The sequence below is a fragment of the Columba livia genome, chromosome 8 (assembly GCF_036013475.1).
Source record: "Columba livia isolate bColLiv1 breed racing homer chromosome 8, bColLiv1.pat.W.v2, whole genome shotgun sequence".
Taxonomy (NCBI): Eukaryota; Metazoa; Chordata; class Aves; order Columbiformes; family Columbidae; genus Columba; species Columba livia.
Genome location: NC_088609.1, coordinates 18244928 through 18270132, shown reverse-complemented (window position 1 = coordinate 18270132; position 25205 = coordinate 18244928). Strand labels below are relative to the sequence as shown.

At 36.6% G+C, this 25205-nt stretch overlaps 1 protein-coding gene across 2 annotated transcripts in view; it reads right to left on the bottom strand.

Annotated features, from left to right (window-relative positions):
- CFH (complement factor H) overlaps nt 1–24932 on the bottom strand; it is a 30143-nt gene extending 5211 nt beyond the window's left edge. The window contains exons 1-16 of one of the 2 annotated variants that reach the window (XM_065072338.1): nt 24652–24932; nt 20477–20662; nt 18378–18483; nt 17317–17393; nt 16225–16419; nt 14524–14694; nt 11648–11827; nt 10933–11133; nt 9568–9747; nt 7792–7968; nt 6506–6685; nt 6178–6351; nt 4746–4928; nt 3775–3957; nt 2237–2407; nt 1018–1197 (exon numbers count right to left, since the gene is read on the bottom strand). In XM_065072338.1, coding sequence (XP_064928410.1) covers nt 1018–1197; nt 2237–2407; nt 3775–3957; nt 4746–4928; nt 6178–6351; nt 6506–6685; nt 7792–7968; nt 9568–9747; nt 10933–11133; nt 11648–11827; nt 14524–14694; nt 16225–16419; nt 17317–17393; nt 18378–18483; nt 20477–20662; nt 24652–24721 — 2614 coding nt within the window. In that variant the 5' untranslated portion in view covers nt 24722–24932. The remainder of the gene's footprint in view (nt 1–1017; nt 1198–2236; nt 2408–3774; nt 3958–4745; nt 4929–6177; nt 6352–6505; nt 6686–7791; nt 7969–9567; nt 9748–10932; nt 11134–11647; nt 11828–14523; nt 14695–16224; nt 16420–17316; nt 17394–18377; nt 18484–20476; nt 20663–24651) is intronic. The other variant, XM_065072339.1, reaches the window with a different exon arrangement.
- Between the last annotated feature and the right edge of the window lie 273 nt (nt 24933–25205).

Here is a 25205-nt window from a genome sequence, read left to right as displayed (position 1 = left end):
CTGAGTTAGGGCTGTCCAATGCCACCTTCTCCTACAGTGCTGTAGAGAGGGTGGACTTAAATTACATTTTATGTGCATTTTTAGTTAATTAGTAAATAAGGTTTTATTAGTTGACACAATTTCAAGTTGAAGCATATGTTTGCACTAAATTCCACAATGCAAAATATCTAGTTACAGTCAAAGTTCCTGTTCAGTAACTGGGACTGGGAGTTTTATTTCAGTAAAGCTGTTTAATGAACAGCTCGAGCAATTTTGTTGTTGTTGTTGTTTTTCCTTATGTCTGGCACTTGATGAAGATTCACAGGCAATGCAAAAGAAGGGTAATGACGTGGCATCAGAATTTTGCAGCTTAAAAGTACAGACATGGTTGGCATGTTGTGCGCATCAGTCACCAGCTGGCACCTCATTTCTCCTGTGCTCATTTATCTCCTATTTATTTCTGAAGACACTTTATTCTATCTCTCAATGAACAAGATATCTCCTGCACTGCTAATGTTTTAGCAACTGGACTACGGATTCCTCACCATTTCTCAGAATAGATGGCCTGAGTTATGCCATATCATTTATACTTCTGCTACAGGATGAAGCCATTAAAAAAGAAAAGAAAAAAAAAAAAGAAAAAAAAAAGAATTTAAAATGTGCTACTACCACAACTACACAATAAATTAATAGTTTTGTTTTGCTTTTTTTCCAACAGGATACTATTGAATGTCCTCAGTCAAAACTGAGACTCCATTCTGCAACATACTAAACAAATAAACACACAGTTCTTGAGGGACTACCTGAAAGTTTTCTATGCTGTCTTAGATAAGTCTGTGTAAATAAAAAGACTTACTGTCCAGCAGTCGGTTAACTGCACTTTCTTTACCAACATACATTCTGTTTATTTTCTGCAGTTACCTGCTCATGATAATCTTAACATAAATAATATCATCCTCCTGCTAATGATGACTGCAAATGCATAACAAACACTGAAATTAATAACAAAATAAATAGGATAAAAAATCCACTACTAACCCACACAGTGAGGTGGTGACTGCCATTTGCCGTCTATACATGTTATTTCATTTGCACCAATGAGCTGGAAACTCTTCAGACACGAAAAAGCTGTTTTAGTCCCGTTCTTGTAATTTCTTCTGGCTGTTATCTGTTGAGCGCCAGGCACCTGAGGTGGCGCTGGGCACGTGCTCTCCTCAGCTGAGGACGCATAGTCACGTTATAGTAGAACATAACATAAAATGTAACAGTTCATCACAGATTACAACAATAACAACCAAGACAATACTGGTGATAATTTTCAGTAGCTATCTAAAGCTTTAATTATTATCATTATCAAAGAAACAAACTTAAATTTTCCTTCTAAAGCAACAGAGGGCTGCTCCTGCCTAATGAAAAAAAAAGTGAGGGAAAGAGGTAGATCTAGGAAGAAGGAGACCTCAAGGAATTTAGTTTCTTGCTTCTAGTGGTTCCAGAAAACTGGGAAGGTAGGGACACTAGGCTTTGAAAGGGAATGCTCCCTTGACTGATGCCACTCCGTACACTTCTCCCACTTCCATGCACCATTTCCCATGAACCTGGCCTACTCAAAGCAGGCAATGAGGCAATGATTTTTCTACAGTCAATGCCTTCTACAGGCAACATCCTGCTCTGCTATTCAGAAAGGCAGTCCCTGCAGGCATCTGATCTCTGGTGTCTACTAGATAAGGGCAGTCTCGTCTATGTCTGCGCTTTTGAGTTGCCCAACTCTGTTGTTTCACTAGGAAGTAATTGGGGGGAAAAAAAAAAAAAAAAAAAAAAGAAGGGAAAAAAAAAAGAAAAATCAGGAATAGAAAAGTTTTGAATGTTTACAGGAAATAAAGGAACTACTTTAGCTGGAGCTTGAGCTACATGCTACACTCATTTGCACCAGGGTAAAGCCCTTTGGAAGAACTGAGCTTAAATTTATCATTGCGTCTTTTCTCACATCAGAAATGACAGTGATAACTGTTCCAGTTGTCAGAGAAGAGATTATAAATCTGCCTCACTAAAATAGTGTGTCTCTAAGCCTATATAACTTCAAATTATTGCCATAATTATTCATGACTATATTTTAGCATAGAATCAAGTAAGCATATATATATAAGCATGTAAACATTTCTATTTCAGATTAGTGACACAACAATGCTAAGAAGCTTTAATAGAGCACTTATATTTCCTACATAAAAAGAAGAAATTGTATGCAAATCCAAAACCATACCTGTACATTCAATCTCTGGTGACCATTTTCCAGAGACACAAGTAGCCTGTTTAAGGCTTTTGTCAGCTGATTTACATACATAATGTATAACTCTATGGAATTTAGCCTGCTTTTTTGGCTTGGCAGATATTAGGTCAACATTTGCTGGAAGTTCACACCGAGGAGATGGATCTGAAAAAAAAAAAATTCAATAAAAAGCTAAAAAATAGATTTAGGTCAGGTAACATGTACATGCACAGTCACTGATGAAGAGGTCTTCAATTTCCTAATGTTTGGGTTTTTTTGTTTACTGTAGTTTGAAGTAACTCCTGAGATTCATAGACCACAGAATGATTTTTTCCCTCCACTATCTAAAGCAGACATTGTTTGCACTCACAAAGCATTTATTTTTAATTTGACAGGATATCTTTTGCTGTATGCAGTAGATATTATAAAAAAGAGCCATTTACTTCTTCCATAAACCTATAAAAGGTAGTAAGATGAGCAAGAAAATAAACTTTCTTTTGCTTGTAGAAACAGGAGCATAAAGGAAGTACTACTGAACACCAAATATGTACCAGGTATCATTCTCCTGTGGAAGTACATCCAAATCATAACCAGGTCTTGTGTCCCTGACTGGTGACTCTGAGAGACAGAACACAAGCTACTTCTGAAAGCTGAGCAGACTGTGTTTTGTGCCAGACTCAATCCTCAGTATAATTGTAAGTGAAGGTACAGTCTCCCAAATCACTGATGAGTACAAAAACACTTCTGAAGAAACGGGCAACCAAGAATTAGCTATATTGTAATCTGTGTTCTCTTAAGTGAAGTTCTGCAATAATTTTTCCCAGACAACACTCCTCCTTGTCCACTATCACTTTTTTCTTAAACTATTGACTTCAACATAATTTTTTCCTTTTTCTTCGGAAAAGGCTTTGTTGTAGATCTTTTTAAAATACATTAATTCAATTTATGGATTGCAAAACTAAATTGGAAGATGATAAAAAGGAGAAAACTACTGATGAGAAATGGAAAGGACTAATCCACATGAAATAGTGAGGATGGGATAAGCCTAGCACACTGTGGCTACTAATAAAAGCAATATTAGTAGCCACAGTGTGCTAGGCTTATTCACAGCAGGATTTTTAAAAAGCCAAATAGCATACAGAGACATAAACCTAGAAGTAATTAAAGCAACAGGCACACTACTTTATTGCAAGAATGTCCCAAGGCTTCTGAAGGGACAAGAACACTGGAAAATGGATAAAAGCCACTATACACCAAAGATGTATCCCCATACTTTATTCTACCCACTGTGCAAGTGTCCTTTTCCTTCCCCAAACCTACTCAGAACACTTACAAAGTTGTAGGTGTAGAGTCTGTCCAGGATGAAGGACATGTTCACATTTAAAAGAGGAATAAGTAAAAATAACTTAGTTAAGATGGGTGAAACTTAGTATCTCTGCCTACATATTGTCCTGGTTTGATTGTTGAAGTCCTTGAAATTTTGAGCAGAACTATGTTACACTCTTATTTGAAGTATTATGGAAATAGATTACCAGCACAAAGAGGTAAAGGCTTCCATTCTCCACTATGACATTTTATTCTCATAGCCTTAGACTGGCCAGAGCCCTGTTTACATCCACAAATTACTTCATCACCATGTGAAAACTGGGTCTGGTCTTCCTGCTGAAGAACAACATTTGGAATAGAGGAAGGTGATCCACATGGCGTTTTGTCTTCTGTTGAAAAAGAGCAGAAGTATTCCACAATAATACTGGAGTCATATAAGAATAGCTGAAAGAACTTAAATAAAAGTAACTATATATCCATTTGGTGAGTCGGAAGACCAGCTTAGACCTGGATCTGATGACAACTGGTTTTAGGGGTAACACAAAGACAAAGAACAAGTACCTAACATATTTAAAACACACTTAACATATCTAATTCAGAACTTGCAGACTAGTGTAAAAAGGGCAAACCTAAAAATTGCCCCAAGCAGATTCTGTAAGGAGAAGAGGAAATCATCATCATCAATATCTTATTCCTCCCAGTCAATTACTTGAGGTATTGATAAGGTGCAGCAGCTTCCCTCCAAAACACCAGAGACTGAAGCCATTGACCTTAGGACCCAAAGAGACAGTGGAAGGGTGAGAATAACACCGGAAAAAGTGGTAAGACAAAGTCTGTGTGTAACAATTGTAATTATATATTATAAATGATTTGTATTAGTTAGATATTCTGTACATTTATGTACTTATTATTATTATTTATATATTACATATTAATTTTCTTTCTCTTTCTATAATAAATTGATTTGGACTCAAAAACTGTGGCTGGATTGTTGAGATTTCAATTATACTACTAATAATGTTTGGGCTTTACAAATAGTGTCTGGTTACTTTTAATCTGTAAAATGATTTTGAACATAAAATGTTCTACCTGCAAATATGAAATTGTGAAAACAGCTGTGAAGTATTAGCCTACAGTGAATTATAGACTTCTCAAAAGTAAGAGTTATATAGATTACCAATGCAAGAGGGAGGAGATGACCATTGTCCATCAACACATTCTATTTCCTTTGATCCAACCAATTTAAAGTCGACATTGCACTCATATTGCTTTCTGTCCCCATGCTGATACCGTTCCACAGAGCCATCAGTGATACTTCCATTGGTAATCTCGGGTGGAGGTCCACAGCCTCTGGCATTCACTGAAATCAAGAGATCACGTTTATACTCTGAACTCAGTCCTTTTAGCACAGTTATTTGTTAAGTGCAACACAAAAGAAATTGAATTTGTTGTTTAAAGATAAGAAATATTCGTAGAACAGGTTATACAGGTCATTGGTTTATTGCCTTTGAATATCTGGATTCACATTGGGTTGGAAGTGTGTTATAAAACTAACCCAGTTTTAAGAGAAAAAAGATGTTACATAGATGAAAACTTCAATTTTTTTTTTTAAGGTAAAAATTCTGCAATTATAACTTGTGTTATAAAAATCAACCAGCACGTGATATGTACTGTATATTAAAGGAATTAACTTCTGATGCAGTGAATGAAACTCCTGTTAAGGGAGCTTAAAATGTTCCTGAGCTAAAGAGCCAACTATATGAAATATACCTGGTTTGAAATGTAAAAGAGAGTGAGCAAAAAGAAGGATAAGATCACAGAAGACAACAAGAAAACTGTGGGGAGGTAAGGTAAGGAATATGAGATGCCTTCATCCTCTTGAGCTGTGTCATGAAAGGGCATAAACCAGTAAAATAAACTCTTTTCAGATGCCAAGAAATTGTGCTCTGTCCTTAAAAAGGTGAGAAGAACAGAGGCACGTAGCTTCCCTTTTGCATGAGTTTGTTCATCCTACCAGATGAAGCTGAGGAATATCACAGGGAAAACCTTTCACTGAATTTCTTTTGCTTGAGTCCAGCTCTGTGTCATCTCCAATTTTATTTATTCCCCCCCTGCCCCCAATATCAAGTGATCATAAAAAGGAACACAGAGTACAATATCTGCTGGGTGTCAACATTGGGCAGTAGCAAAACTTAGGACGTTTACAATACAGTAAGAGAGGAATTACATTAATCTCTCCTGGCTGTCATATTGCACATTATTTATGCCTTTTTGAATAATAAATAGTTTTCATATGTTATAATCAATAACCTGAGTGAAATTTTGCACAAGCCATTTAGCAGCTTTCAGTTATTTGCAGAACTCCAATGGGCATAATTAAAGCTAACAAAAGGTTCAACACTGTAAGTTCAACTGTTCAGAACCTTTCACATAAAATAGCAAAACACTATGAAATGATGCAAAGAGGACCAGTTTCTGCCCTTTTATAGATGAAGATTGAATAATTTTTCTTGGGAGCAGGACTGGCTTATAGAAGGTGCCCATGGAAATCTTCAGGACCGAGGTATTTTCATATGTTTCTACTACAATAAAGTTAAAGGAAGAATTACCTTTACATGCTGGTGGGGATGGAAACCATCCAAAGTAATAGCACTGAGTAGAGGCAGGTCCCACTCTCACATAACTGTTTGCACAGGTAAATTTCACAACATCTCCATTGTGGTATTTACCCTTCTTGGGAGAAAAATCTCCATTGGGCAATGTCAGCATGTCACATTCTATTGCTACAAAGAGAAAATATTTTAGCATAAAGTGTACACTCTTAAAAAGTACATTAAATACTAATGATCAGAAGACAACTAAAGAAAGCCTTAAAGAAAAAAGTTTCACAAAGTGTATACAGAGTTAACACTGATTAGTAAACACAACAATATTCACCAAAGCACTGGGGTGTTGGACTCCACTCGCCGTTTATGCCACACCTCGAGGTACCAACTGGCATCTTATTTGCAGTTTGATATCCCTCCAAACATGCATACTCAATTGTGTCTTCAGGTATGAAATTAGTTCTATTTGCATGGTAATTCAAAATGTCCAAATGAGGTGTTTGACATGATTCTGTAGAATAGAACAAAGTTAGAGCATTTTGTGATCCAAAATAATTTTCCCTTGGAACCATCATTTCTGTAGGTGCTTTAGTATGTGCTAGTCTATTGAACTACTCAGTATTTTTGAAACATCAAAAATTCTGCATTGCCAGAATATGAATGTAGAACATCATATGTAGCATATTCATACTATATCTATTGCATTATTCTTCAGAAATGTTTATAGAGCTAATATCTAGCATAAATATTTCTTCCTCAGATTTCATTCCTTTCCTTATACTACATATTATTATTATTAGTGCCACAGCAAACAGTTTGTACTCCTGTTCTCCATAGTCATTTGTAAGGAGGTCAGAAAAAAAGGTGCAAAATCCTTGGTAAAGGCAGTCTGAAACAAAAGGACAGGATATATCTATATATAGATATATATATCTCAGCTGAAGTTGGTCAATATTATGAGCCTCGGTATCATAACAATGGAAGATTAAGTCTCTTCTTTTACTATCCTATACCCATGTTGAGGAGAGGGAGGAAAGTTTAAGAAGAAAAAGGCAACAACAATATTGAGGCATTTTCAGGAAAAAGCACTCTGGTGTTTTTAACAAATGTACTTTTTAACACCAGGGCAGACATATGCATAGTGCTTTTTATGCATAGTGATAACATATTTCCAAACAATTATTCCCTTTTTTCTCTAATTTGTTCACATTTAAAGAAAGTTCTTGGCAGAATCCCTTGGTTCACAGGCATTTCTTTGCAAATCTTCCCTCACAAGTGTGAAAGGAGGAAGAATTAGGAGTAAATTGGGCCGATATGTACCTTGTATCAGGTAGGAATCACTGGAGAGGTCAGTGATTATCATCTACTTTGTGCTAGAGGTCCAAAACCAAAACTCACCTAGAAGACAGTAGATATTTTCCTGCCTTACTAACTTCATTTATGTTTTCTCGCTTTATTTTTTGGAGCCCCAGAAAAGTTAATCTCTGGAGTCCTCTATTTTAGTCTTTCTTTGCCTAATAAGAAAACTACCAATCTAGATGACAAAAATCTGAGAACACAGAGCATCACGTCTGTGCCAGCAATGATAGGGACCTCTGAAATGTTTATGCTACTCACTGATGCACTTTGGAGGTGGAGTCCAACCATTCTCTTGACACCGTATCACTCCTCTTTCTTGTCCTTCTGGAGTTACAAAGCCAGTAAGACAACTGTAGGTGACCTTCTCCTGTAAATTAAATGTTTCCTTTCGCGAGGTGAAATAACCATTGTCAAAATAGATACTCCGGCATTGTTCTGAAAGAGATAGACAGATTTTTTTCCAAGTAAAACACTGCTAAACTGCATGCTTATAATACACAGAAGGAGGGGGACAAAAGAAACAGCCATAGGATTTAGAACACTTTTAGGAGCAAACGAAATTTTGTTTCTGCATTGAGCTCTCTTCCTGGGGGACAAGTGGAACATGAAAAGCCAAATTTCACAGATACAAACTCATGCAGCACAAACAGGGATAGACAAAGGTTTGATTTGCAGCAATCCTGTAAGCTTCCAAAATTGTGTGTCCACACCTGGTCTTCACTAGAAATGAAATTCATGTTGGGCATGCATAAAGAGGATGCTCTGTCCCTCTGGCAAGGAGGGGCACGCCAGAAATCACCACAGTGTGCAGGTACCGCCTCTGTTCTACCAAAGAGAAACCATTCAGAGTGCACACACAGTGCAGGACTAAAGCAGGTGTGTACCAAAGGACCCCTTCTTGCACACTAAAACAGTTACGCAGACAGAACCAATGTTGTAACTGATTTCACATCACTTAGAATACACTGTTTAAGCCAGTCTAAACAGTTGGAAAACAGTCGTATTGGTTGCAAATTCTGGTCTTGTATCCTGAAAGAAAACTTCTACAGTATGCTAAATTCTTTCCTAATAAACAAACTCCTTCACAGAATAATTTAAGAAACTAACACTACAACAAATAGCAATATTTGCACATTAGAGGGTCAAGTAAATAAAGACACACACACAAAAAAGACTTCGAGGAACATTAGAGGATGTATTTGAATGTTGGGAGCAGAGTTAATGATACATTTGTGCAACAGCTTGAAAAGTTTAAATTTCACATTACTGGTATAAACACACAAAAAATAATGTTTAAGATTGCCTAACACTAGGAATCATAAAATTCTATTTTGCCTGCTCATTGCTACGTCCAAATCTCAGTGGGTGGTGGTCCAAAGCATCCTGTGGTCGGTGTCTATGTCAGGGTGGGATTGCTTCCTAAAAAAATATTTTTACAATCTAAGAAAAGTTAGGTTGAATTATTTATCTTGTCCACATGGAATCATTACCTGAAGTATTTAAAGTTCCTGTGAGACATTCTAGCAACATCAGGCTCAACGCGAGTCAGGAACAAAAGCTGAAAACAGAGTTAGGAGAGGTAACCTTCCCATGCCTCCCCTCGTCCAGCATGATGCCAATTGGAAAGGAAGCAAGAGAAACAGGGATCACATGGGACAGAGAGAGGATGAAAGAAGACAAGAAATTACAGATAGGCTGTGCTAGGGGAATGATCACTATTTATTATATTACTGCACACCTATGTAACAACAAGATTTCACTACTGAAGATCAGAGCTTACGTTCTAGGAGATCTGAACTAGCCACATGTGCACATCTTATAGGGTTACATTCTGCACATTTGTGTAGCGACTGACCTCAGCAGCACGCAGGGACATGAGAGCTGCATCAGCCAGGTGAGAGAATCACAGCCTTCTGTTTCAGCTGTAGAGCACCCAGACTTAGAGCTGCTAAGCAGTGGCAATGCATGTAGGTGATGTGATGATGGATTTACTGGTTTTAGCTATAAACCTCAGCAAAATACAAGCACACTCACTTTTACGGATACATCTTGGAGGAGGTGACCAGTCATCCTTTGTGCATGTGACTTCCCCATCTTCACGTTCAGTATAATAGTCATCATTGCAGACATATTTAACTCTTTCACCTTCCTTGTAAATGTACTTCCTGTTATGTGAGAAGTAACCATTTTCCAGGCGTCTGATATGACAGTTTTCTGAAGAAGGAAGGTAAGTACATTCAACTACAGTAATAAGTACAGCAAGAACTGAGGAAAATTAATTCTTAGAAAGACAGTTACTAAAATAGAGCCTCCTGGCATCTTTCTGTATCCCTCTAATCCAAAAAGACCTTCATGTTCAAACCTGAATGAAAGCATGTTTTGTTTCACTGCCCTTAGGTAAACGAATCACATGAACAGGAGTGCAAGTCACTACATAAAGTGCTAAGAAGTGGTCTAGTAAACAATATCACTTACCTAGAGTGCATAAGCAAGGCTGGCTAACTTCTGTGCATCTAGCATCATGTACACCAGCTCTGGTTTGTCTGCTCTGTCTCTAGAATGCTGATGTCTGCCCTGAGTGATTTTCAGCATTTGCCTCCAGGAGGTGTTAATATCTCTGTGCAAATGAGATTTTAGCAGCACCCAAGCGTGTAGGCTCTCCAGCATCCTGTGCCCCAGGAGTCCAGACACGAGGAAGATGCCTGAAGGAATTCCTCTGAGACAGACTCCACTCATTTCCTGCACTGAGCACCACTCCACTGAGGGCAGCAGGGAAAGAGCAACCTCTTGTTTGAACTTGCCAAGCCCTACCAGTAGGTAGGAACTTTACTGTGAATGCACATGTGTGTTAGCAGAGGAGGCCTCAGCTCACTGCTTTAAATCTGTTTTCTAGTTTAAACCTTAAGTCAGTGTATCTGACCTATTGCAAGAGTGTGTGCCACCTTCTCAGCTCCAAAGGTTATCCAAAGGGACCAGGCAATGGATATCAGAGAGGAACCTCTAGGTGAAGTACCCAAGCCAAGGAAGGAAGAACGTATTTACACAGAGTGGAAACTCTCTGTTAGTATGTGCGGCTGTGTGTGCAGATGAAAGAAGATGTATGCACAGGACCCAGAATTAGAGAAAATAAACTTTTCCTATGTGTTTCTTAATATCATGGATAGTTTTAGGCATATAGGAGCTCCAAAATCCAAAAGCATCATTTCAGCCTTACACACTGCAGAGTGTCACCAGCTGACAGTTCAAGCTCTGCTGATATTCTGAGAGTCTGAGTGCAGTTCCAGGGGTCAACTAAAGCAGGGCTACTTTAACAAACCTTGTGCTCCATCAGCACAATTTCTGTTGCACAGAACTTTGATAATTATAACAGAATTGCAAATATAGTGGACATGTACTTACTGAGGCATTTTGGCTCTGGAGACCAGCCCCTTTCAGAACAGACTACTTGAACCCAGTACCGTCCACTTGGGGTTGAATAACCATCATTGCAGTGGTAATCAGCATGCTGCCCAAACCTCATTGGAAAGTAGTAGCTTCTGTAGTACTCCAATGAATCACTTAATTTGCCATTTTCAATAACTGGGTAGTCACACGGCTTCTCTTGAAATAGAATTCAACACCAACAGTATCAACACATGCTTGACAACTGATTGTCCATGATGTACCAACATACAACTACAAGTAAAAATCTAAAGTTGTGATAATGATGATGAAAGATATCTTCCAACCATTAGCTATATTTTGCCTTTTTTGGAAAATTTTAACACTCACTATGCCCTCTTATCTTGACTGGCATGCTACTCCTCAGGTGGACCACAAATCTTCCTGACAGGGAGCTGGCTATAGTTCTTTTTATCACAAAATTTTTCAAATATGGTAATACTTGTGTTTATAAACATACTGTGCTTATAAACATAATGTAAATGTAGATTTATTTATTATTTTTACAGGTGATTTTTCTAAACCATCAAATTAAGCTTTACATCATGAAGAAACACAATGAATAAGCAACTCTCAAGTCTCATGATTTTTAAGTTTTTCTCTTGACTTCTTTTTCACTACGATATTTCAAACAATTCTGCATATTGTTTCTTCATTCATGAAAGCTACTTACGGACACAACCTGGATCAGGAACCCAGCCATTCTTGGTGCATTCAGCTGTGTTTTTGCCAGTAGTTGTTTTAAAATAATATCCAGAATTACACTCTACTGTGATTATATCACCTACTACATAGGTGTCTTCTTGAGGTCTAAAGTTCCCATAAGGAATTCTTGGAGGAGAGCATACAATTTCTAAATAAAAAGAGAAAAATTGGATGTGAATTTGAAGAATGCATTTCTATTTAATGCATAAGTTCTCATTTACATGGTATATTGACCATAACTGCATAAAATTGTTAAAAAGATGTTTCTTAGGGCAAATAAAAGGTTACATTACTCTCCCACTCTTAGAAACCTATGGTTCTATAAGAGGAAAGTGACTGCTGTTACTGATGTCACGATAACTAGAAGATTAAAACTTAATTGCAAAGAGAATGGCTGGAGCAAGAACTAGAGGTGATCAAACTGAATTAGAATAATCTTTTCCAGCAGGTGATTCCACAGCTTGAGCTCAAAATGACCTCTGTTGGGCTCACTCACAGCTCTCACACTGTCCCAAAGGAGGGCAGGTTCACTGGCAGGTCCCAAATGAAAAAAATTACTAAACTAGGAACCGATCATTCAAAGGCTCTGTGATTAAGATTAGTGTCTTGCACTGACACTGGAAGTATTTCAACAACTGAGAAAGAATGACAACGCTATTCCAAAAAGCTCATGATCTCTCAATGCTCAGAGCAGCAAGGCAAACATTCTTTACAAACCAGAGCCTATCTTTTTTTTTTTTTTTTTTTTCTTTCTCTCATGTTTTAACTTCCAGTTTAGATAATACCACCACCACCACCACACTCAGGGCTGGGAGGGGATGACTATAAGGTAACTGTGGGCTGGTCTTGCTGTGGAGTGAAGGGGGGTGAATCATCTGTCTGCATGTACTGCTGAGTCACCTGCGTTCAGTGGTGAGTCAAGTAGGATCCAGAATCACCATCTGAAAATGCCCCAAGTATCAGAGCCCAGTAGATCAGTGTCTGCAAGAATGTTTTGTTTGGCACTTCTCAAAAACAGTATGTTGCTAAACTGTAGGCAATGCATATTAATCAATATCATCACTAATCTTGAAGCAGAAAGGTGAAGAACTGGATGGGCACTAAGAATGACTACTCTCTATTTCTAAAGGAATCTTTCTGGAAGAGGTACCAGTAAGGTGGGTGATACAAAACATCCTATAATGTCGCCATATTGACAACATTTTTTTTCCAGTTTCAAGTGTTTGGCAATTTCTTTAATACAATTCAAGGCACCAATGATTTCCCCCAAATTTACATCAAACTATTGCAACTGGGTCATAACATGCATATTTCTGTTTACAGGATTTCAAGCTTTAATAATAATCTTTAAGTGCTGTAGTTGATGAAAAACTAAGATAAAATCCATGACCCAGAGAGCTGATGTCAAACATGACTAGTCTGAGAAACTATGGATTTGTCACCTTAACTGCTCAGAAGGCATTTGGAAGTTAGAAAGCAAGGTGGAGTTTCAGCATTATAAACATACTAATTTGTAGGGATTATCAGGCAGTTTCTGATGGGAAGCTTGAACACCATGCAGTTGAGCAATTACATTTCTAATGACACTTAAAAAATTGCTGTCTTCATCCTAGACTAAGGGTCATGAACAGCTGCAGGATTCACACACTGTGTCACTTTGGTCTGTCTACACATTACTTCATGTCCACGGCTCTTTCGGTTAGTGAACCTCAAATCTATGTTGTACACAATTCTTGACACAATGGCTGTAGAGAAAGTGCTATTGTTTTCAGCTTTATGTATAATCCAGCACTACAATTCCATTGTAATTTTCACTTTAGACACTTATGGTCCTCCATGGACTACTTATCCTGAATTTCAACTACTCCACATTTGCTTGAACTCCTTTGGAAATGGCCATGTCAACTTCAGATTGTTTTTCCTACAACACCATCTCACTATTTCAGAAGAATTTTTGAAAGGCAGCTTACAAACTTAAGTTTTCATTTGAAAGATACTTTGAAAGATACTTCTGTAATTTCCAGTCATTTCTGAAAGGGTATGCAATAGGTCATCAAGCTAAGACTATTCTCCCAGTTTTATTAATAATGCTGCAATTCTTATGGTATCAAACAAACATTTCTTTACCCAGTCTTCCAACATACAGCACAGCCAATAACCAGTTATGCTCATGTTAAACATTCTTTAAAAAGGTATCAAGACTTGATGTGAAGACAATAGGACTTAAAAAAGCGTATCACTTCTCTAAGAAGTTGGGTTCAAATGTTAATTTTCCCATGTCATTAAAAGCTTCAGATTCCTTCTGTAGTTTTAATTTCTGTGGTATTAATACTTCTGTTGCTGTTGCTTTTCCTGCATGCTTAAATATTATTTTTAGCATCTGATTTTTCCATTCCTTAGCTAAAATATTTTTTAGTATTTTGTTGAAGGTAAAGAGATTCAGCTTTTTCCTTCCTATTTATCCGAATGGTCTATATTCTGCCCACTCATTCAGAATCATATATAAAAAAAAGAAAATAACAACAGCTACTAATGCTGCATGAAGTATTTTAGCGACAGACTAATTTATGGAGTATAACAGAGCAACTGTTGCTTTATAGACCTATTTAACTACATCAAAGTGACAAAAGACTGAATTAATTGTTTTTGCGGCTGGTCTCCATGGAAAATTCTTATCTAGTTATCTGGTCCCTGTAACATGTAATCCTTCCAGATCTTCATGCAACATTAGTCAGATGATAATGGATTTCTTTTGTTATGAATAAACTAACTTTTGTCATTACTAATCTCTGAAATTACTTCCAAACACAACACATGCGCAAAATAACTTTAGGCGAGGCTAACCTGTGCAATAGGGGGTTGGATTCCATCCTGATTCAGTACATCGTACATCTGCTCTTTCACCGTATCTGTATCCTTCATCACAGGCAAACTGGAGTTGTTCAGATTCCTTGTAAGACTCCTTTGGAGAATGTACATATCCATGTGGAATTTCTGGCACGTCACAGATAATCTCTGAAATTGAGGAAGACAAAAGCCACCTATTTTTGTTTGATTTGCTGAGAATAAAAGCCTATGGGAATAAAATTTAGGTTGTTTCTTTTTGTTTATTTGTTTGTTTATGTTAGTTTCTTTTTAATTTTACTTCCAAAAAATGTTTTAATTTAGAAAGTGTTTGAAAGGTATTTGAGAATTCTTCAACGACCTGATTATGGATGCCAGGTGTAGTGCAGCATCAATAGCAAATTGGTTCATGAAACAGATTTGAGGTCTCTGCTTTGGATTTTGATGGATGTCAGAATCAGTATATAAGGCAGGACACAGTGTAAAATAAGCAGCTAGGCTAGCTGAAATTTAAGATTTTCCATTTTTCAGATAATTTCATTCCTTGTAATTTCCAGCAAACCTAAAGTGCTCTCATAGCCAGTAGACGATCAGTTAAATCATAGCATCAACAGGGAAAAAAGAATTAAACCACCTGGAAAACTGAGGCTAGGCTGTGCTCAGCATCCCCAGCTCCTTGCCAAATCAAATAAAACCACTAAGATCTTGCAGTTTCCAAAAACTGCACTCCTAAAGCCAGAAAATATTCAAGGCTTTGTTTTCTAGGGCACAGAGCAGGACACCAAAGAGTTCTCTTGGATTCCTTTGCTGGATTTACTTTATATTTAGGATGAAATATAGCTCAGTGGAACTGTCATTGTTTAATAAAATTCACAATATCCTGCAAATGCTGTGAGCACGTGTGTATAATCCCACTTTATGCTGTTCAAATTATAATAAATGGGGGTTTCAAAGCAGCAAAATGCAGTGCTGAAATTCTGAAAAATCCATACATGCATCTGACATTCTGACATATGTACTGCTCTTCTAAAAGCTCTTCTGACTTCCCAATCTGATAACATATTAACAATCTAAGAAATTTGATGGACTGAATATTTAACAGTTACTGTTACCATAAGCTTCCTTGCCCTAGCTGGCTGCTTTGATGGACCTTCAGAGGTCACTTTCAAGCTCACCTATTCTGTGATTCTGTGGTTCTGTAAAAACTAAACATGAATTAACCTTTTAACCTGTCAAAAAATATTAGTCTAAAGAAAGAAAAAAACATCATAATTTCTTTGTACTTTATATACCTGAACAATATGAGTGTTTTAAAATCATACTTGTTTTTTAAACATGGTTCACATAGATTCAAAATTGTAATTACTTTGGTTGAATCAACACTGAAGTGAATTTTATAGTGACATACTGAAGCTAGTTTCAAAGAAATTGACTGCAGCCTGGCAAAACATACAGCTTGTAGACAAAATGTGGAACAAACAGATGGTCCATTATGACTATATTAGCACCTGATATTCTCCAATTTTTCCTTCTTATCCTACTTTTTCTGTATATATGCAATGGAGATTGTTTACAGACAAACTATGCTTAATTGCTGTGGATTCAAGTGAAAGCTTTGTAGTTTCCTATATGGTAACCAGTCCTTAGAAGTCTGTGAGAATAAAACTTGAAATTACAGATAATAAACAGTGTCCTTTTTACCTTGGCACTGAGGCACATCACTATTCCATTTTCCATTAGAAGAGCAAATTATTTCTTTAGATCCAACAAGCCTGTATTTTGCATTACATTCAAAATTCACAACCTGGCCAAAGGAATATTCTCGGCCCAGCTCAAATGCACCAGTCGTAAGTATTCTTCCATTTTCTGGTGCTTGTACAGGTAAACACTTTGCCACTGAAAAAGAAGATAAAACAAAACATCACAAAAGGAAAGGAAAAAGCAGTCATTTTTGAGGTCTATTCTGTAAAATAAATTGTCACACAAAAAAGTTAAAAATACAGAAAACTCACTGTAATTTCCTTACACATTTTAAAAGTATAGACTCTTTTTATATATTTGCACACCACTTGCAACAGACACAATGACCTCATTAATGTTTATGAATATGTAAAAGGTGAGTGTCATGAGGATGGAGCCAGGCTCTTCTTGGTGACAACCAATGACAGGACAAAGGGCAATGAATACAAACTGTAACACAGAAAGTTCCACTTAAATATACCAATTAAAAATTATCTTTGAGAAGAAACGAAACTTATTTTCATAATCAGACAGGTTTGGAAGTGGTGAAATTTTTTCAAAATCAGGGAAGTATCATCTAAGCCATCCAGTCTAACTCTTGAGGTCTGGGTCTATCTTGCTCTCATTCCTACTTACTGAAGTTTTTCGATAGTATGCTAATAGAGAGAACTTATAATGAAATTTTAATGGCTAGGATATTCACAAGAGTGGAGGAGGAAATCAGCTAAATGCATACATGCTTTCACAAACATTCAAAATGCCTCACCCCAGCTGTGTTTTGTCACCATGTTTTGCAGACAGCTACTCTATCAGGGCCTTTAGGCAAGGCATGACAAGAGTCCAATTTGTGAATGCTGTTTAACAAATGCTTCAGTGCTCCTTCAACTAAAAAGTCTGAGCAGTCACTGTAAGAGTTTCACAGCTACATAATTTGAATTGATAATTTTTTAATTGTGAATTAATACTAGTAGAGAGATCACACACTTGTTCTAGATAGTATCAGACAGATAAAAAGACAGTTTGAAAGATAATTAAATGTCCATCTCCATTTACCTTCACAGTGAGGGATGTCATTGCTCCATCCATCAGCCTGACAGTCACGGTAATTTCTTTGGCTGACCATCCGGTATCTTATGGAATAAAAAATAAATAATGCTAGAATATGGTCTCATTATGTGACAGAAACAGCAGTGCTGCTGTTTTTGAAGCAAAGGAAGTAGGTTTCATATGTTCTTGCACAGACTAACCAAAACATGACAGAAAAGTGGGTTTTTGGCCTGCTTCTTGCCTATTTTGTTTATTTAGATTGTATATGGCAAAAAAAAAAAAAATAAAAAAATCAGAAAGTAGGAAGAAATCTGTAAGACTGCAACTGCAAATGCATAGCTAAATGATCATACCATGCTTATAGCTGATTTGCATTTCAAGAGGGAGGAATCCATAGGCATACTTAACTAAGCACAATACTATGTATTTGCCTTGCTGCAGTTTTCATTGGAGAAGATGAATAGAGGAGGAATTTTTTCCAAGTGCTCAGTGAGGACATGTTAGTGATTTTAACAGAAATGTCTTCCTTCAAACATTTTTTACAACACATTTTACTTCATAATGCAAAAAACCCCAAACCAAAACAAAAAAAAAAATAAGCAGGATTGATGAGTTGTGGTTCTGAATAGGAGACTCTGTTGTATCACCTAATGACTTTGCTAACATAACTGCATCATGGCTGCCTACTGAAAGCACTGATTCCAGTATACAAAGCTGTATCTCCATCTCAACTGCTCAGTGGAGTCATGAGGCAGCTTTACAAACAGATCACTATTTTTGTTTTCTACTCAGACCACCACAATTTCAGGTTAGCTACAGTCTTATATGTTTTAGACACTTCAGATGACAGCTCCAGGTGCATGAGTTCAGTAACTCCAATAGCACCAGCCATGAGAAAGAGTTATGTTTAATATTACTGTAATTATAGAAACTTAAATTAAACAATAATGAAGCATTAAATATTAGTAAGTTGCAGCTCCATTACAGACCATAAATCTATAACTGACACTTATTTTTACATTAACACCTTATGTTTACCCTCATATACTGAATTAAATAAGTATTACCCATCATTACATCTGTACTCAACTCTGGCACCAAATACAAATGCAGTTCCACTGGTAAGTTCAAAGGAACCAAATTCAGTATCTCCAGGATGTCCACAGGGCCTATCTGGTTTAAAACAAAACAAACAAACAAACAAACAAACAAAACAAAACAAAAAAGAGAAAGAAGAAAGGAAGGAGAAAGGAAGGAGAAAGGAAGGAGAAAGGAAGGAGAAAGGAAGGAGAAAGGAAGGAGAAAGGAAGGAGAAAGGAAGGAGAAAGGAAGGAGAAAGGAAGGAGAAAGGAAGGAGAAAGGAAGGAGAAAGGAAGGAGAAAGGAAGGAGAAAGGAAGGAGAAAGGAAGGAGAAAGGAAGGAGAAAGGAAGGAGAAAGGAAGGAGAAAGGAAGGAGAAAGGAAGGAGAAAGGAAGGAGAAAGGAAGGAGAAAGGAAGGAGAAAGGAAGGAGAAAGGAAGGAGAAAGGAAGGAGAAAGGAAGGAGAAAGGAAGGAGAAAGGAAGGAGAAAGGAAGGAGAAAGGAAGGAGAAAGGAAGGAGAAAGGAAGGAGAAAGGAAGGAGAAAGGAAGGAGAAAGGAAGGAGAAAGAAAGAAGCAGCAGCATTACTTATACCATATATACAAATGTGAAAGTGTAAAAGATAGCACTTTTCTAGTAATTAGCAGTAAGGGCTTTTCAAAAATTCAAAACCGGCTAGTGTTAGCTTAATTAATCTTCCTCCTCCCTTTAAAAAGGCTAAGCTCACCTTAAATTTTAATAACAAATGTAATGGCAGGATGTAACTTCAGCTTTTCATATCACTTGTGATGTAAAATGGTCCAAAGCTTCCCCTGCAGAATCTATTTATGATTGAAAATCAAATTTCTTCAATCTGATGGGGATTCTGATGAGTAAAGAGGAATGAACTACGGCTCCTTTCTGCACAAAGTTCACCACAGGACATTTCTTGTAGTCTGGCCCTAGCTATTTGTCGTGGATTCCCAATAGAACTGTAAAGACGAACACACCATCCCTCTCATTCATCCACTTTTGATATCACAATATAGACTGCAAAATAAAATGCATAGTGTGGCCTGTCCTGCAAAGGGAACATGAGTGGTTAACCTGTGGCAGAGCATCCCTTTTCTCCTTCACATGCACCTTGCCAGTCTCAGTATCTATTCATTGGGTGGCAGTATTTACTAAAATGTTACTAAATAGCAACACAAAATACTGTATATGTTGAAAGATCTGTGTTCACTGAGTAGTTATACAGATACATATGAAAACTGAGAAGGTGACTAAATAAAAAATGTAAAAGAAACTAGTTACAATTTTATTAATTTATTTTTACTCATGATTTCTATTCATGTCAGTTCAACTGACACTTGGGACTTAATTTTATGTTATCAAACCAAACATAGTCTACTAGCAAAAATTTTGCATGTTAGATATATGAGAAGAAAAGCTTCTGTGTCTAAAGTTTGTGTTTAAAACTAATTTATTACAGAAAAGAAGTATCTGCTGACTAAAAATAATAAAATTCAGTTTCTTCACTAATAAATTCTATCTGAGAGTGTGAGATGCTTCTAAACTCTGAACAGTTTACTAGAGCTAATAAATAGCAGGTCTCAGCCTAATCATGACCTTTCCTTCACAGATTAAAAGAGAAGGCAGGGAAAAAATAGCTTCCCACTTCCAAGAAATTATAGCTTTCATAGAACTAGTTGAATAAACTGAAAGGAAGAAAATACTGTCTCTTGACTAGCATTCAGAAGCTGGTTTAGTGCTTTATTCTGTTTAGACTGTAAATTTCATCCACATTAGACTTTTTCTAAAATTTTGGAAGCAAGCTCTTAATAACTTAGTAATGTAACATAATTTAGGTGAGTAAGGCTGGCCTAGAGTAAGATAGTCTCCTGTAAAGAAAATAAAAAAATGATCTGGAGAAAAGGAACTTCCAAAAATTTTTCCTTATGCATGCAAACTTTTTAGGATGATATTTTAAAGGATGCTGCATAAGTAAGTGTTATGTAAAGATACAATGGCAATTTCACATTGACATCACTGGCAAGGAATGTGATCTGTCAGGTCAAATCCCTACACAAATTTTGGCTAAGTACTTACTTCTGCATTCCGCCCCTGGGAGCTGTTGCTTCCATGCTCCATCAGCACACTCAAACACAATTCGTCCAAGTTTCATATATCCAGGCCGACATCTGTATGTTACTTGAGTACCATGTGGATAGGGAGGTTTGTCCCATCTTTCAGTAGGCTCTTCTTTAGCCTGCCTAGGAGGAGGTTCTTTACAAGCTAAAAATTGTAAACAAAAATATTGGTGACTGAAGCACATGCTACAAACGCCAAAATAATTTTACAATAGAAAATGTAGCAAGAAATTCTGGGGATATTTGCAATCAAACAAGCATGTTTTCTACTTAATCATCACAAAATAGAAAACTGCCAAGAAGCCACATTTTGTAGGAATACGAGTAGGCATTTAGAAGGACATAATAACAGTCAAGCAAGTGCCAAGAAACCATACAGGACACCTGTAATTCATGAAGTAGATTTTAGTTAGAAAGGCTGAGATGAGATTACTGCCTTGGTACTAGTCATGGGCATCTCTTCCATCTGCGGGAGCTCCTCCATGCCCGTCCTTCCATTACCACAGAGAACAACACTGTGCACTCTGTGGAGTTTCCTTTCAAACTATTTTCCTCTGTAGTCACTGTCATCCTTACTGACATTAAGTTTATTTATCACTTGACCAAGTTCTGTCAAACCTCCCCTCACCTTCACATTGCCTAAACTTTCTCTCTAGGTTGAGATCACCTGATATTCTAAAATTTATTTACTCCTGTCCGTGAGATTACTTCTTATGGCAAGTTACTTATTACATAATTTAATTAATTTTGGGTATTCACTTTGACTTTCGATAGCTTCAAAGCATTTTGACTCAGTTTAGGGGGTGGATGGTGTTGTCTGATATTTCTCATTAGCTCACTATTATACAGTTCTCCCCCAAAGGCTCCTTCCTGGGCCTTTTTCAGTGTCCATGAAATGTACAGCCAAGCCCATATGAATTCCAAGAAATGGGACTGAATTAATTTTATTAAGAAGTTCCTCAACAGTTTGAGAACAAGGCAAAGCAGATTAAAGGGGAAAGAAACAAGCATTAGGTAGCTGTTAATGAAAGACTAAAACAGCTTTCTTAAGAAACTTTTGGTTTAGCTAATTTCAGTGACTAAGTCTCTGTGCTTGGGTGACTGAAATGTACTTATTTTAAAGGCTGAAGCTTCACCCAGAGTAACAGAGTCTGGACAGTCATCTAATTAGATGCAATTAAGTCTGTTTTACACATGAACATGAAAAGTGAGAATTCATCAAGAATAAATAAAACAACCTCTGAGAAATGAAGTATTGGAAAAGAAATTAAACCTCTGTACAGAAAATAAATGGGAGAATAAATGCCCACAAAGGAAGGAAATCTCTTGGTGAGTAGATTCATTACTCAGTAGAGAGCTGGCACAGAAGTCCTCTCACCAGTTTAGTCGTAAGGTCATGAGTTTGAAAAGGCAGCAATACTCTCACAAGAGCTTTCCTAGGAGTTGTCCAGGTGCTGCCTGAAAGTGGGACTATGGGAAAAATATTTAGGATCTTTCATTATGAGAAGGATGTGGAGTCACGGTTTGCTGAACTAAACTGCAGAGATCACAAACACAGATAAAGTAGCTGTGATTGCTAGTACAAAGTGAGCAGATTATATATTCACTATTGCACATCAAGGTGTGGAAAGTGAATTGTACTTTGGTTGTACAAAGACATACGCTTGAACACTCAATGTTTTTATTTCAGTCAGTGGAATACCTACCAAATTGGAGAATTAAGTTTAGAAAAATGTTTTAAAATAACGAAAAATAGTTGTTACAAGAAAAACCAAACCAAACCAAATCCTGTATATTTTTAAGTGTTCTGTAGTGATGGCATTTTGAAAATATAAAGAAAAGAATGTTAGCTGTGAGATCTAAAAACTTTATTTTGGCTGTCTTATGTAGCAAGAAGAAGCAGACAAGCTTTGACGATACTGCTGAGGTGCTGAAGGAAGGGTATGCCCACATATTCAAGCTTTTTTCCAATTGCTCTAGTATGTTTCCTCCTACAAATATCTAGGTAAAAATTATCGGGTTTGTCCACTAGAGGGTATTACCCTACTATCAAAAAACGCAGTAGGGACATAGTAATGTTAAGACACATTCACTTTTTAACAAAATATTTACAAAATGCATGAATAAGTGAAATGAACAAGGCTCCTCTAGCTAGTTCTGTCTTTCAAACATGCTGAAAATATTTAGTCTATCCTCCCAGAAGTTCTTTTTTTATGGTGAGAAAATGCATTTTTCTAATTCTACCTATTTTTAATTAGAGTTTCTTAAAATCAGTGCTTTCAGTTTGCAAGATGAAAAACTGGGCTCTGAATTCTATGATTTTTAAAATAGACTATTTAGTACAGAGAGAGCTGCTTTGCTCTGTTCTCCTTACTATCTACTCTGCTCTATACTCCCTTACTTTTTACTTCTGAGTTGTATTATATTTTTATTGTCTGTGTGCAGAATGAGGCCTCTCAACTCCTCCTCATTTACAATAACAATAAAAAAAAGCACAAAATATCATCTCCTGACAGTCTCTTCATTGTTACTAAGACATGCTTCTTTCTGGGTTTTATTTCAGCTCTCTGATTGCTCTTTACCACCCCTGCCCTGATGTTGAACTATGTGTTCTCATCAAGTGTCACAGCATGTGTGTGTATTTCTGACTACAGCTAATTATTTTTTTTAAATGCAGTTAATACAGTAGCTTCAGAAGAATAAATCTGCTGACAAGATGTACTTCAAAACTATATAAATTACATCATGCACTCACCATGTGTACTTAGCAAAACTGGGAGGGGTTTATTTTTATATTAGAAAGCATCCACTAAATGCATACCTTCAAATCCTTTAGCGAGAGACTGGAAGAGCTGGAATTAATCATTTACTATTTATACGTGACTTGACCTCAATTAGAAATCGCTGAAGCTGCTTTCCTGTCATTATTATGCTGGTAGCAACTTCCACAAAGTCAAGCACAAACTATGAATTCAGGTAGAAGTATTTTTCAGCCCTTGTGCAAAAAAAAACAGCTCTTTAGCAACTCACATAGGCTTTCAAGATGAAGCTTCAACTAAGAACCCTGCATGACCCATGGTAATAGTTGTCCTGGATAAATCAAATATTGCTACATTCACATTCCTTTGCAATCTCTCTGATCTAAACCAAGCATTTTGAAAAGGAAGTGCAAATTCAGGCAAACTTTCTTTTCAAACTCCAGGACTTTTCTAGACTACTTTGCAAACGAATTAGACTTTATTAGTTGCTTTGGAGCAGTATTTACTATAAGTAGAAATAAAAACAATAATACATTTTATTAAAGTCCAAATTTTTCAATTTTTCAAAGTAAAATCTATCCGTTTGCTTTGACTAATAAGATCTTCATAATCTTCACCGGAAATTGAAAACAACCTGAACTGAGAAAAGACAGACTAGCTCAAAAACACACAGCACCCTTTCCACAACCGTCTATGTAAAGAAACCCAGACAGAAAGCAAAAGAATTACGTTACTAAACATACCTTAAACAACATAAACACCATATCAAGAAAAATAAACTGAACAGTGAAGCAGAAAATACCAGAGGCTTCTGAAAAGATATCCAGAATACTACCTACCTCTTCAAACATGTACTAAATCATACCTGTAAACATTTATCTCATTTAATGGATTAAAACCAGTCTGTCCTTCAACAGGTATTTTGTAAGCTATTTAGTCAGTTTAGTAATCATTGTCTTTCTCACGTTATCTCACAGGTTATTCCAGACAGAAAGAAATGCACAGTTATTTAATATTTTCTATTTTAATCTACCAGCTGTTTACAGGTTTTAGATGTTAGAATAATTAACAAACATTATTAATAAGAAATTAGTTGTTTGGCTCTAGTTTAAAAGAATAGTAACTACTAAAAAACTTATGCAACAGACAAATAACAACAGTTGTTATCCAAATAAACAGGTGAAATAATACCTATGACAGGATACAAAATACTAAATATGCTAAATACTGCCAGAAGAAATCTTAATAATTGTTGTCATAAGTTCAGTAAAATAAGCTACAATGCAAGCATTTTATTTACATATTTTTTTAGTAACCATCTTTACCTACATTTTAAGAAACATTTTTTTTTCTTTTTTTCTACATGAAAGCTTACCTCTTTCTGCAGTACAGTACATCCAACATAAAAGCAGAGATAAATAACCCAGGAATGACATCCTGCACATTCAGAAACTCAACAAACACATATAGGACTGTAGCCTACTTTTCTGATTACTTTGTGTTATTTCCACCTCTATTTTACTCACTGTCTGCTCCAGGACTGACCTTGCAAAGCATTTATACCCTGATTTCAGCAGTCACTTCCCCTAATCCTCTTGCAACACACGAGTTTTGTTGTTCTTGCCTTTTTTTTTCTCCCTTCTTTTTTTCCTCTCCAAACTTTGCTGAATGAATGAATAAATAAATAAATGTCTGGCAATTTTGGTTGGCAGAGTCCTTCCCTGCAGTATGCTTGTTTGTACATCGTACCTCATTTTTTTCATATTAACCCCTTCCATACTAAGATAAGCTTATATTTTTTGGTATCCAAAAGAAGTTATTTTGTGGTTCCCTGTGTCTGATATGCTCAGCTAAAAGCCAGAAATTCACATTAAATGTGTGCAAAACTGAACTTCTCTACTATACATACCAATGCAGATCTATGTTGAA